General features: G+C 40.3%; 1 protein-coding gene across 2 annotated transcripts in view; it reads right to left on the reverse strand.

The window, feature by feature from the left end:
• Positions 1–1,188: 1,188 nt before the first annotated feature.
• Positions 1,189–14,728, reverse strand: part of LOC122560705 (3-phosphoinositide-dependent protein kinase 1-like) — an 80,702-nt gene continuing 67,162 nt past the window's right edge. For both annotated transcript variants that reach the window (XM_043711644.1, XM_043711645.1), the window contains exons 10-14: positions 14,401–14,574; positions 13,138–13,355; positions 10,689–10,746; positions 7,213–7,365; positions 1,189–6,194 (exon numbers count right to left, since the gene is read on the reverse strand). In XM_043711644.1, the coding sequence (XP_043567579.1) occupies positions 6,081–6,194; positions 7,213–7,365; positions 10,689–10,746; positions 13,138–13,355; positions 14,401–14,574 (717 nt within the window). In that variant the 3' untranslated portion in view covers positions 1,189–6,080. The remainder of the gene's footprint in view (positions 6,195–7,212; positions 7,366–10,688; positions 10,747–13,137; positions 13,356–14,400; positions 14,575–14,728) is intronic.

Here is a 14,728-nt window from a genome sequence, read left to right on the forward strand (position 1 = left end):
TAAAATGCAGATGAGAAAAAAATGTTCTCTGTGGTTTAACTCCGTTCTCTGTGGAATTACCTCCCGAAAGACCGTTGGAGACTGAATCATTGAATATATTTAAAGCTGAACTAGATTTTTAAGTTATCAAGAATGTCAAAGGTAATGGCAATAGGAATGAAAGTGGAGTTCAGACCACATTTGGTCAACTATTATTTTAATGGCACAAGGGCTGAAAGGCCTACTTGTGTTCATATTCCTTACCTTCTTTCAGGTTTTATGGGGTTTAAAAAAGTGCAGACATTGTTTAATGCCCTGCCACTACAACACTTTTCCCTTTATTTCAAAAGTCTGATTACAATGCTACAACTACTCCATCACCTCCCATACAGTAAGATAACTGTTGGGCTACTTTAGTATTTTATGGAAATGTAATGTTCCACAGTTGTGCTTCAAGAAACCTTTAATTACGTAGAATTTGTATCCATTCCTTTGAAGTGTTGTCTCATATTGAGGTATGATTTCATAGATATTAGCGTTATTCTTACACTTCACCCAAGTGGCCATTCTGCCCAAGAATGGCTGGGAAAAGTAGATTGCACTAAGCCAAAGGCAGCTCCTGTCTGACAAACATGTGTTGTGGTGTAACACAACTATGAGGAACAGAAAGCCAGTCATTTTTACCTTGTCCATTGTAGCCCTATTGCTTCCCCATTGAAACAGTACAAACAGTGGTGCTGAGAGAGATCCAGTATGCACATCAGGTAAGCTAACAGTTGAGCCATTCACAGTATTAAGAGCTACTTTAGTTCTGGGCAAGTTTGTGTATCAAATGATAAGTTGACATGAAAAGCACAAAAAACCCAAGATCATCGATGTTTTGTAATGTCAATGCCAGAAGTACATTTATGCAACATTCCATGAAACATAAAATTGCTTTACATCAATGTGATGTGTAGTGAGACTCATGTGGAGAAGTAGGATCCGAGAATGAGCATTGCCACATGAAAGATAAATATTTTTGGTGATGTTCTTTGGGATAAAGCAGCAAAAGAGTGTCATATTATTTAGATATTCACTAGAAAGTGCTTCTTCTGTACTGGATTTCAGCAGTCAAACGCAGAAGCTCAAATCACAAACAATAGGTTTCTGTCCCACTAGCACCACTGTGACCGACTGGGATGCATGTTCAAATAACGAGGCAAGAGAAAGATTTGATATTTTATACCTGCAACCCCTACATGCTTTAATTACAGAACTATTGAGCATTACGTGAAAGATCAAATCATTCCGCTCCATCTAAAGCACAAATATTCAGAAAATATTATACGTTCATTAAATTATGAAGAATATGATTCAAATCATTGACCAAATAGAAAATTTATATAATAAAAGCCTGGAAACAAAGTCAAAATATCATAGTTTACAATAGTTATTCATATTCAAAGGCTGAACATCACATACATACACAACATGGCCCCTGAACATGAATTAACTCCAGATGCAACTCATATATTAGAATTTAAATAACAGACTGAACTACACGCTAGCTTTAACCAGTAAGTGATTTGACGAATAAAACAAAAACAAAATAAAGTGTGTGGTTTAATATATTGCATTTCTTGCTTCAGACTGTCTTCACTTTACCCATTGCCCTTGTGTATCAGTGCCACTGGTCTCTAACCCAGACAGGATTTTGACACTATGTGACCAGCCGAATGATTACCATCCTGGACAAAATGTGCAAGCGGCAAGGATTTTTTGGGAGGGAGAGAATTCCTTCCCCTGGATTGCTCACAACTAGGGTTTCCGAGAGCAATGATGAGTGATATCAGAGTACATGAGCTTAATGCTCTTTATCTGCAAGTCCTCTCTCCACATTTTAGACACTAATCCAAAATCGAGTTACTGCATTCATCACAACAATGAAATTTCAACTGTGCCAAACACATGTTTGCTGTTTTAATTTAAGGAGATACAGAATTAGAACTGCAGAAAATGATACAATTCTACATGATAAGATTGAAAATTTGGCAGACTGGAAAGGAACAGGAATGACAAATTTTATTAAGACAATCTGTACTTGCTCGCTGAAAAAGCACTAGCTGTAAAGTGCCAAGATTGAAATATACTCACTTCTCATTGTTCTGTAGACATGCTAAGTGAATCAGATTTATACAAACATGAAATATCAAAAATGAAATCACAAAAAAAAGCACATTGTACACAAAAAAACATGCTCACTGAGCAGATTTGGAAAGGACTCCCAGATTAAGGCAGCAAGCCATGGATGCGGTCACCAATTGTACAGTCATAAGCAAACAGCCAAATGGATGTTTTGAACATGAAATTCATGAACTTCATCTCAATATGATGCCAAAATGTGTAATCAATTCCTCAATTTACACTCTCACAAAAAGTATACGTAGGGGAAGGAAACACTGCTGCTTCTGTTTGGCATTGGTTGATAACTATGCACCAGGTAACAATACAAGGTGCTTAACCCATAGTGCTTCAACACTATGGTTTTGGGAGACTGATGAGGTACTGGACTCCTGTTGCCCCTCTCCATTCATTTTCTCACCAAGTGTCATTACAGGGTTGATATGTATACACAGGCAACTTAAGACCTGCAAAAAGACCGACAGGTCCCCAGCATTACAACAAGTTCTGTTTATAAGTGCAGTCAATGAGGCAGCTAATGCATGTGCTATCAACTGGTCTCTTACAAGGTACTGAACCTACCCCTCTTTACCAAACTGCAAAATCTGCATTACTGTCCTACCTACTTTGCTGCATTCTACCCTTTTGAAATCTTGTTACCTTCCACATGTACAATAACATGAGGAATAAAAGACCCGTACATTTTATACTCTCACAGTGAACATTGTTATCATCTGTAAAAAGCAAACTGTCGATAATTGATCTGTCAAAACAAACAGAGATCTTAGAGTGATTATGCTAACTCCTGTGGACCAGTGGCTGCACCTGCTGCTTCAAGCAGGTTTGAAAGCATGTTACCCTGATTAAAGCTTTTGTGGTTTATCAGGGACCTACCCAAATACACCATCTATAAAAATAAAACTTGGTTAGCTCCTGATCAGTCAATAATTCTAATGAATTGGGGCTCTTTGACTTGGGAGAAGATTTTGACAGCTTGGTACATTAGGTGTAGATACAGAGAACATGAGGCAATCCTGTAACATTATAGGCTGTAAATTCCTGAGGTTCCAACTAATCAGGTTTTAGAGGTCAGAGAAAGCTAGGTAAACAGAGGAAAATGACAAGATGATGGATTGTGGTGACAGCTGGTTTCTATTCCAGCAGAAGCAACTCACAGCTGGACTCCAGCCCTCCATTCTAAGAAGTTACATTTTTGCTAGACAATCACTGGAAGACTGACTGAAGACCACTTTTTATAGGTCAGCCAACTCCTGAATGAGTCAAGAGCCACAAACTAGATTCTGCAGTGCTCAACCTGTTGAACACAAGCAGGTGATAGGTACAACACCAGGTGCAGAAGCAAAAACTCAGCAAGTCTTGGTAGCATCTGTGGAGAGAAAGCACAGTAAATGTTTCGAGTCCAGTGGGTCTACGTCAGAATGAACTGGAACCATTAACTCTGCTTTTTCTCCATGGATGTTTTCAGAGTTTGAGTTTCCCCAGTAATTTTTTTTTGGTTTCAGATCTTCAGCATCTACAATTCTTTCTTTTAGCCTAGATACAGGAGGTTTGAAGCCACAGCTCACCATGAAAGCCAACAATTCCCCACCTGAGACCTCCAAAGATCAAGGGCCATGCAGACGATAACGTATCAAGGAGGGAAAACAAAAACACAAAGAATGTGTGAAGAGTTTCGTCACTTATATTTCAGAAATTTTATGTAAATCACCTTTACTCTGAGTTAATGTCTGGCTTTGTGATGTGGTGGATAGCTTCTGTTGTAGACAGTACAATTCTGTTATAGTAAACATAATCACCAGGCAGTTTGGCGAAATCCTCCAACTTTGAAGGATTGCACTGCCCCAAGACATGTACACGATATCATCATTGCAGATTAGCTGAGTTACTTCGTCCTCTTCCCAAAGATACGCAAAATGACAGAGTTTAGTTTGATGGGCAACAGCCACTCTCTCAGCCCTTGTCTGGGTGGTCAGTCTCTGTGGATGAGCTGGTGTGCTAGCAGGTAATCCATGTTGGGTGGGGAGGAATGGGAGCCGCCATTCCCAAGAGTCCAAAAGGTTTGCTCACAGGGGTTCACTGAATGACAAACAAGAGTAGGAAGATGGACTGTTTGCCCCCAAGATGCAAAGGCTAAGTTGACCTTTTTGATATTGATAAAGCCAGGTGTCTTTCGATTTGTGGCTCAGCTATTCACAGGTGAAGCATTGGGATAGCCCCAACCAGTAATGACTTTTGTTGCTTTAAATGGATTTCTTCTTTCCTCTTGTGATTGCACAAAAATAGAAAGAATCCCAGAAGTGTCTCACTGCAGTTACACAAGTACCAGGTGTAATTCTAACCCTCCCCCTGCAAACACACACATATATATTTATTTATATATATATATTATACACACTGAAAATTTACAGAAGTTACACAACAGCCGACTGGGTACTTTCAAATCCAGTCAAGTGTACATGTGTGCAGCATTGAGCACAGTCAAGTACCTCAAAATCCTTGCTGCCTTCAACATCCTGTCCCTTTATACAGGGATCATTGGCTCAAGACAGATCCTGGGCATATGTTGTACTATGCTGTCACTGCAGTCACAGCAGAAACTAAAACGCTGCAACTTGCAAAGTGAACATCTGGTTGCACATGCCACTTCCAGATGTGTACAAGCCTGACTCCATGTCTGAAATCTAGCACGGAGCAAGTATAAAATTTTAGCGAGTGAGTATTGCACCATCACTGAAACAATTTTAGATACTTCAATCATTTTAAGGGAAGGGAAAGCAGCAAAATAACTTGCTGGTTTAAGCGTGCATTAATTCAGTGCTTTGCACAGTGTTGAACCCCAGCTTGTTCAGATCAACATCTTCAGCCAAGCGAAATGCACTGACTGCCCAAGACCAAAAATCCATTTCAATCTTTATGATTATGGACAACAACTTAACAGCAGCCTGCTATAGAAATGAATCAAAATGAGCAAACAATTATATAAAACAAGACATGTACAGAATTCTATCACAGCACATGGGGCTGCTTCAATAAGAACAGGTCAATTAATTACAAAACTTCATCTTCTGTTTCGAGTGTGTAGCTTGACCAACTATAACCAACTTTGAAAGATAGGGCTGTACAGTTCGATCAATACAATTTCACTCTGGTAAAGTAGGTCAGGCATAAATAAAGTATTTCCTTCTGTGTTTAAGTGTGTTTATATGCACATCGACTCCTCAGTACCACTATATACCCTTGGCATTCGTACAAATGAGAAAGCAATGCTGCAGGAGTCAGAGGCCAGAAGACAGCAAGAACAGAAGTGAAAATGTACACAGCTCTTGAATAATTTAAGTAAAACAAAAAATAAAAATGTAATATCACAAAGGTCAGGCCCCAGTGTAAATGAAGGGCTGCCTGAATTGGAATGGCGGTTGCGGGGTACACACACGATTGAGCTTTGCAATCTGCCGGTGATGCAGTTTATAAATGCATGAATTCCCTAAAAGCATCAATTATTCAGCAACCTGGAACGAGAGCAGACATTTCACAAAGAGGCAAGGGGTCTCCTAACTGCAATATAACTGGCCTGCAGCACAAAGAGCAGGCAAAGCAACCCCTGCAATCCCATTTACATGGAAAGGAAAGAAGGAAGGAGAAATGGTTGGAGCAAGCCAGTCCCCGGCTCAACCTCCACATAAGGTTTTATGTGGACATCTATGGGCTTTTTTTTTTAATTTGGGAGGAAGTAGACAGTGAATGGAAAGAAGATAGAGAAAGGGTGGGGGAGGGGGAAGAAGAGGGAAAGAGGTGAAAAGGAAAGAAATAGATGGGAAGGGATGGGTGGGGTGGCTTTTTATGCTGTGCTAAAGTTCTGACTGTAGAGCACCAGCAGCGTATGGGGAAGCTTCTCCATTCATGTCAGCTGTACTGTACTAAATGCCAGCATTCTGTTGGTTCTGGTACCGCCGTCGCCACACTTCCTGGATCTTTTTGCACCACTTGTGCGCATTTCCACTTGGATCCATTAAATAATATGTCCGATTTGGCTGCAGGACAAAACATTAAAGTAAGTGGCAGCATAACAACTCATCTACATCATGTTACAAAGGAACATTTTACTTGCACATTGTCTTTAATGGCAAATGGTGGTGGTGGTGGGGGGTGATGAGGGGTGAGGGGGAATAGAGAGAACACTCAAAATATCAATGCTCATGTGTTCTAAAATGGCCTATTTGAACTCCAAGTACTCGGAGCTGTAATCAAAATGTTTTATGTAGAAGCACTTCCAGAGCACTGGTACCATAATGTTCCACAGGGATAAAGGCTGATTCAAGTTCATTCCACAGAGAATCCTGTTGTATTCTTGAGTCACCTGGAAGGTGACATGCTGCAAACCAAGACCAGTTTACAATGGCTTTTACATTGTCAAATGCTCCTCCTACTTGAGTGCTGGATTTCATCCAATGGGCCACATATGGTTATTCTTAATTTTATCAACCTGGGATATTTTTTGTACTGTATTACAGACGATGAATTAACTGTCGAAGTCAGGGTTCCTAAAACTGAGGGCTGTGACCTCACAAGCAACCGAGGTCATGATTTTCTCCTCTTCAGAGACAGTGAAGACTCTGGCAGGAGAGTCTTGATAATGTTTCCAAGTCCTGATTGTGTGTGCATGCATGATTTTGTTTCTCTTGCTATGATTTGGAGGTCAGAGACTAGGGAATCGAGTGAAGCCTCAGCACTGCTTCGATCATTTTATCTGCAAAACAAGTGTGGAAAAGCACCACCCCGCCCCGATACATCATTACCTGCATACCCCACTAACTCTACACACCTCAAATCTCGCTCGTCAATCCTGCTTTTGACGTTATGCATCTTCAAAATTTTCAGTATCCATAATTGGCCCTCACTGTTTTTTGAGTGAATAACACTGCATTTGACTGATATTGAGCAGAGATATCCTAGCCTAATTAGGAAGAGCTAGCAGCTGATCTACAATGAAAATTTCTTTGATTAGGTTAGTCTGATGCGTAAAACAAACTGTGCTATGAACAGACTTACAGTATGAACAAAAAAGGTTTTGAAGTTCTTCGCTTCTGGACGCAGTTCCTGTGACCAGGGAATCTCCCCTTTCAGAACTTTGTTGACAGGATCCACGTAATAGAGGTGGGGGCCCTCGGTGAGAAGTAACTGTCGGCGTCGTGCAAATAGACCCTGTACAGTCAAAATCATTTTCAATTACAGCAACAATCAATACAGAGCTAGTCTGGAACTGAAGATCAACATCGCTGCATGAGGATCATTGTTGCAAACAAAGGACACAAAACTCAAACATTCCTGGTCAGTGTCACATTTACTGTCAGAGATTTTACAGCTTTCAGCTCATTGTGTCCATGCTGGTCATCATTCATTTATCTATTCTAATCCCATTTTCAGTAGTTGGCCCTAGCCTTCTATTCCATGGCCATTCAAATGTTCATCTAAATACTTCTTAAAATGTCTTGATGACTCCGACCTCTATGACCCTTTTAAGTAGCAAGTTCCAGATAAACCACCCTCTGGGTAAAATGAAATTCCTAAATCCCTCTTTTTCCATGACCTATGCAGCATCGCCTTACTTGGTAAAGACAGTGACAAAGGACTCTTTAGTACTTCAGCCATGCCCCCGTCCCTTTTTAAATCCCCAAACTGCTTGACCCTTCTTTTTAATCAATCTTTTCCAATTATATGCTATACTAGATTTTTGGGTTTGTTTATTGCTGAAGACAGACTTGCATGCTTTTAAAGTTTTTTGGTTTCACAGTTTAGCACAAATGTGAGAATGGCAAATTTCAAAAGGAGCAGTAATTTAGTTCTGCTGGAGGGAAAAGCATTGAGAAGCTGGCAAGTTGATGTCAGCCAGTCGAGGCACCTCAACAGAGAATGCCTCAGGTAACTAATGTCTGCCACGCTTTTAGTTAATTCAAAAAGAGACTCTGCTTGGACATGTTGCTTTTTTATTCTCTGCAGAGGGCAAGGTTGTGCACATAAATATACTTAGCTTCTCGTAACTAAGTGAGTCGTGTTGACAGTCTGACTGGTCATTTTAAAACTGATTGTGAGTCTACATTCTAAACACACAGGATTGTTCAAAGTATTGTCCAACTATGGAAACACATCTAACATTAAACATTATCTTCAGGGTTTTGCAAGCACAGGTGATTGAACAAACAGCTGAAGGGATATGCTACTTGGTATGAGTCACCAATTAGAGTCACAGATGCACAGCATGGAAACAGACTCTTTGGTCAAACTGGTCCATGCTGACCAGATATCCTAAATTAATCTAGTCCCATTTGCCAGCACTTGGTCCATATCCCTCTAAATCCTTCCTATTCATATTCCCATCCAGACGCCTTTTAAATGTTTTAATTGTACCAGCCTCTACCACTTCCACTGGAACCTCATTCCGTTCACATATCACCCTCTGAATGAAAAAGTTGCCCGTTAGGTCCCTTTTAAATCTTTCCTCTCTCACCCTAAACCTATGCCCTCTGGTTTGTATAATTTATATACCTGCACATGACAATGAAATTCATTCATATTACTTAGTGATGCCAGATAAAACATCCTTTTGTCTTGTTAGCAGCATCTGTTCAGTGCAAAATGCCACTTGTGTAGCAACTTTCATTATGTCTTTGGATTCTCTTTTATGTTAGCTTTCAGTCTCTTCATATATACTCTCCTGGCTTCTTATTTCTTTTCTCACTTCCCTTCTGAGCCTTATGTATTGAGCCTGGCTCTCATTTGCATTATCAATCTGACACTTATCTCAAATGCATTCATTTTTTAAATTAATTCAAAGGATGTGGGCTTCACTGGCCAGACCAGCATTCATTGCCCATCCCTAGTTGTCAGAAGGTCAACCACATTGCTGTGGGCCTGGAATCACATGTAGGGCAGACCAGGTAAGGATGGCAGTTTCCTTCCCTAAAGGACATTAAATCAACCAGAGGGGTTTTGCCTGAAAAATTGACAATGGTTTCACGGTCATCATTAGACAGATTTTTATTGAATTCAAATTCCACTATCTGCCATAGCAGGATTCCAACCCAAATCAGGTCTCCAGATTACTAATCTAGCAATAATACCATTAGGCCATCAGCTCCATTATTCTGCTTCAATTTACCCATTCTTTGTAATTATGTAACTCTGAATTTGTTTGTCCTACTTTCTCCCTCATGAGAATATTCCTAATTTTACCAGAACATAGTTCTTTAAAAAAAAAACATTGCTCAATTACATTTTTTTAAAATGCAAATTTTTGTTTTCAATTTATTTGGGTCAAATCTGTTCTCACCCCTTTTAAGTTTGCATTCCCACAATTAATTATTCTTGTTTGGGATCTCTCCTTATCCTTCTCCACAGCCAACTAAAATTTGTGATAAAATAATCACTTGGCCCCCCTTCATTACCAAGAATCAGACCTAGCAATTCCTCCTTTACTGATGAAATGAAGCATACTGATGTTCAAAATTGTCCTCGAGACATTTAGTTCACTCTGCCCTTTGTACAATAGTTAGATGTTCAAAACCCTGTATTTGCAGATTCAAATTCAAGCCTGATTTCAGATTTTGGCCAGCAGAGTGTGCTCAATGATTGCCAAGCAAAAAATAATACCTTACACTTTTGACCAATTGACTTACAATGGAAGCGCACTTTAGGAATACTTCTCAGATCAGTCCAAACAAATTTGCCTAGTTATCCACACTCTCATTAGCATAATAATGAAATAGAAACATTTTTACCCATTGAAGCATAATGAATATTGACCATTTTGACATGATTGCAATGGCAAAAAAAAAAGCAAAGGAAATCACAATAAGCAAGGTGCCTGAACAATGCAGTTACACCAACAGCACTATAGTGCATGGGTAGTGGTTTGGTAGTTCAAAGTCAATTCAGAGCCTGAGAACTAGATTGGTGTGCCAGTGTACACAATGTAACCCACCTAAAGAATGTTTCTCATTTGTCAAACAGATTCTGTCAATGAAACCACTAGTATTTCCTCTCTCTGCAGCAGTTTGCCTTCACTGATGCATTACCAATTAGCCTGCAGAGTTTCATGGAGTCAACTCACCTATCTCAAAGGCAAAATGGGATGAACAACAAATGCCAGTCATTCTGTGATGTTTAAATCCCATGAAAGAATACAGAATAAGTACTGCCTTCTTCATCATTGTTGAATGACTTTGTATCCAGCATTATTAAGTATCTAGTCCTGCCCCTTCTTTGAGCCAGGTCTCTAGCAACATCACATTTTCACTTCGCAATTCCATCTGCAGCTTCAACTATTACCAGATTCCACATAATCATACACATGCACAGTAATCCTAATTGAGGCTGTATTACATTCCCTCTTATTCTGATCCCACCTAATAATTTTACTCCGACCATAATGTGATAAAGAACAAATATCTGGAACCAGGGACAAGAGCCATTCAGCAGCTGGCCAGATATCAATGAGTTTGTTAGATATCAATGAAAAATAAGCTTACCTTCCTCTTGTCAACAGGGCCCATCTTTAGGATCAAATTGTTTTCTACAAATTGGTGCCTGAAAGAGAAAGGCATTACTGGCAACATGCAGGTTTATGGAAGCAATACAGAACAGGTAAGTAGTTAACAATATTGTATCAGGGTATTCCAAACTTGTGTTGAGTGGAAAGAAACACTCACCTAGCACACCAGCCAATGCCCAATACCCTTTGTAAATACCAATACATCCTGGGGAAACCCTTTAAATACTGAAACTCCCTTTGGTTTGCAATCTCTTAAGTGTCAAATATCCGGTTGAGCACATTTATAACACTGCAAAGGAGTATTTTCTAATACAGGAGATTAACAATATTGGAGTAGGACAAGGGACTGCTGAGCTCACAAATATGATAATTTTTCTATCAGAAACATAATTAATAGCCATAATGCCAAATGACAATGAATCTGACATTGTGAGATGCTGGTGGTAGCAATGTGTACCGTACAAATAAGGAGTTTGCAGAAAGACAGATAGGTTGAGTGAGCAAGCAAAAATCTGGCAGATGAAGTATATATATGAGGGAATGTGAAGTCATTACTTTGGAAGAAGAATGATAAAGCAAATTACTACTATGGAATTCTGAGGTACAGTGCATTTTGGATACTCCAGTGACAAAAATACAATAGGCAGTACAGTACATAATCAACAAGGGTAATGGGAAGCTATCCTTTATTACAAGATGTAGAACATAGAATATTACAGCTATGCTTCAGTTACACAAGGCATCATCAAGACATCTCAAATACTGCATGTAGTCGGTCTCCTTATTTAAGGAAAAATATAAATGTATTTAAGGTATTTCAGAGGAGGCCAACTAGATTACAACCTTGAATGAATGGGTTGTCCTTTGGGGGTCAGTTGGAAGGTTGGGTTTATTTAGAAGAGTGACAGTTGACTTTATTGAAGTATACAAGATCCTGAATTGTACTCTCATGGTGGATTGAGAAAGGATGTTTCCTCTGAGGACATAGAAAGAATGTTTCCTCTATGTGCAAGTCCAGAACTAGGGGTTACCCTTTTAGGACAGAGTTGAGATTTGTTTTTCTCTCAGAGGGCTGAGAGATTTTAAATACTCTGTTTCAGAATGAAGTGGCTTTCCCATGTGACTGCTGTCCTTTTTTTTAAAAGGAGATACAGGTTGTAGGTTCAGAAGTTGCATCGAAGGAAGCTTGGCAGGTTTCTGCTGTGCAACTTCACATGGTGCACACTGCTGCCACTGTGAGCTAGCAATGATGAAATTATTGTTCAAGATGGAGAATGGGGTGCCAAGGAGGTGCTTAGTCCTGAACAGTGCGAAGATTCTCAAGTTTGGAATTTACACTCATCCATGCAAACAGAGCGTATTCCATCACACTCCTGACTTGAGCATTCCAGATGATGGATAGCGCTTTCATGCATCAGAAGTGGGTTACTCACCACAGAACTAGCATCCACTGTCCTGCTCCTGTAGGCATTGTATTTATATGGTTAGCCCAAATCATGTTTCAGGTCAATGATAAGCCCCAGGATCAGGATAGTCAGTGGTATTCAACAATGGCAATATTGTGGAGCCGTATTCTCTAATTGGAGGTGGGTATTACCTGGCATAATATTACTTGCCACATAATGGGACAAGGCTGAATGTTGTTCAGTCTTTCTACATATAGATAGAGATTTTCCATATTTTCAGAAGTCAAAACGAGTATACCCATTGTGTTGGCATCAGCGAACATCCCCACTTATGACCTTAAGATGCAAGGAAGCTAATTGATGAAGCAGGTCCAGGTCGTTACTGAGCTCTTGTGGCACAGTGGTAGTGCCCTGACCTCAAGGTCACAAAGCCTGGGTCCAAGTTCCACCAGATCCAGAGGTGTGCCATAACATCCTTGAATTTCTGCTGGCTTGTCTTCTAATCAATACTTACTACATAAGTTCCTCATTACTCATGGAAATGTCCTGGACTGAAATGATTGCTACCAGCATCAAGTCCTAAAGCACAAATATTCAGCACTACGGTCAGGATATTGCCTGCGATCATAGCCTTCACTTTATACACAGCTTTCAACAAATTCTTAATGTGATGTAGAATGAAGTCAGCTGAAATTTGGCATCTGAGACAGTAGGGATACTGGGAGACCAATAAGATAGATCATTTAATCATTGTACCTGGCTGAAGACATTTGATAATACTTTACACTCCTGTTTTTTGCACTGACGTTTTGGGCTGTATCAGTGAAGATGTGATACCTGTGGAGCTTTCTTCTATGGGTGTTGACAAGGACATCAGGAAACTCTACCTTCCTGAGACAAGGACTCAAAGCAGTGTACCAGCTGGAGTTACAGAGTGATATAGACACTGCGTGTTTGGGAGATGACCAAGCATAAAGGGACATGGTGAACACATCGAATAAAAACATTGACGCAGATTACCAGGGATTTCTGTTGGCTTGTTTCTCCAGCAGCAACCGTTTATCCTCATCTGTAAACTGAAGATCCAGCTCAAATGAATTATCGTTGAGGTCATGAATGTACTGCTCGATGTTACTGCCTGACCTCTGGGGAGGGCTAGGCTCAGGTGTAGACAGCGAATGCGAGGAGCTGGAGGAAGCCACCTGCATGCAACCAAACTGGCTGAGTAGATCATCATACTGCAGCCAGTCACCATGGGGTAGAGGAAAGAAAGAACAGAATCAGCTTAATAACTTGCATTTTAGTGTACTCTGATATCAAAGTGTTTAACAGAGAGGCAAAACACAAATGACATTTCAGAAGGTACGTAAGACAAAAACAATTTTAAAAATCAAACAGAAGGGAAACAAATTTTAAAGAGAAAATACACAAGAATAGAGTGAGAGAGTGTGGGTGGCACGGTGGCTCAGTGGTTAGCACTGCTGCCTCACAGCGCCAGAGACCCGGGTTCAATTCCCGCCTCAGGCGACTGACTGTGTGGAGTTTGCACGTTCTCCCCGTGTCTGCGTGGGTTTCCTCCGGGTGCTCCGGTTTCCTCCCACAGTCCAAAGATGTGCAGGTCAGGTGAATTGGCCATGCTAAATTGCCCGTAGTGTTAGGTAAGGGGTAAATGTAGGGGTATGGGTGGGTTTCGCTTCGGCGGGTCGGTGTGGACCTGTTTCCACACTGTAATGTAATCTAAAATGTAATCTTAAAAAAAAAAAGAAAGCTCTGGTAAGGGAGTCAATGCTGGTGCACATTCAAGAGACTGAAGGAGGTGGCCTGCTATGATGCAAGTTCTATCAAATAGAAATTTCCTCCTCCCTACAACCATTTAAGACCACAAGATTTGGTAGGAGACTTAGGAAGGTAGGAAAGTCACAAGGCAAACTGTGTTGGAAGAGAATTTTAGAAAGGAAATGGATATAACAATTGAAAACTCAGCTTCATTTATTGGTGAGAATACCACATACCAAATAAGCAGAGGGGTTTTGGAAGAGATGTCTCAGTCCAATTTGATGTTCATGCCCATTACACACAGGCAAGAAGATCAGTGTATTCCAGTCTTGTGTGATGTTGCCCACATTCCAGATGCAAATTCCAGCAGTGATTGAAAACTCAGTTGATGTGAACAGTAAGATTCATTTAAATCATCTCAAAGATAAAGTGACTGCTAAAGTACAAAATGATACACAACATAAAGAAAATGCCAAAGCAGTTTGGTGCAGGGGTCTGAGTACTTACATTGCCATAGCAATCTTCATCATCCTCAGACATTGCCGGGAGATACGCAGTGAGTTTTGGGGGGATCTGAAGGTGCAGATTTTCCCAAGCAACAGGTTCGAAGAATGAATGGGCTTTGAGGAGTCCATAACCTCCCATCTCTTCACAGCCTAAGCGCTTGGTGTGTTCGAACACCTAAGATGTTGGAATAGGCAAAGTATTCTTGGTGTTAGAGGCAAATACCCAAATTATTCCAAGCACCAGTGGTCATTCTGCTACACTCTTCACCCACTAATTTAGTTGGTGTGTAATTAAGTCCTTTCACTTTTTCTATTAGGGTGAATTCACT

Source organism: Chiloscyllium plagiosum, chromosome 21 (assembly GCF_004010195.1).
Source record: "Chiloscyllium plagiosum isolate BGI_BamShark_2017 chromosome 21, ASM401019v2, whole genome shotgun sequence".
NCBI lineage: Eukaryota > Metazoa > Chordata > Chondrichthyes > Orectolobiformes > Hemiscylliidae > Chiloscyllium > Chiloscyllium plagiosum.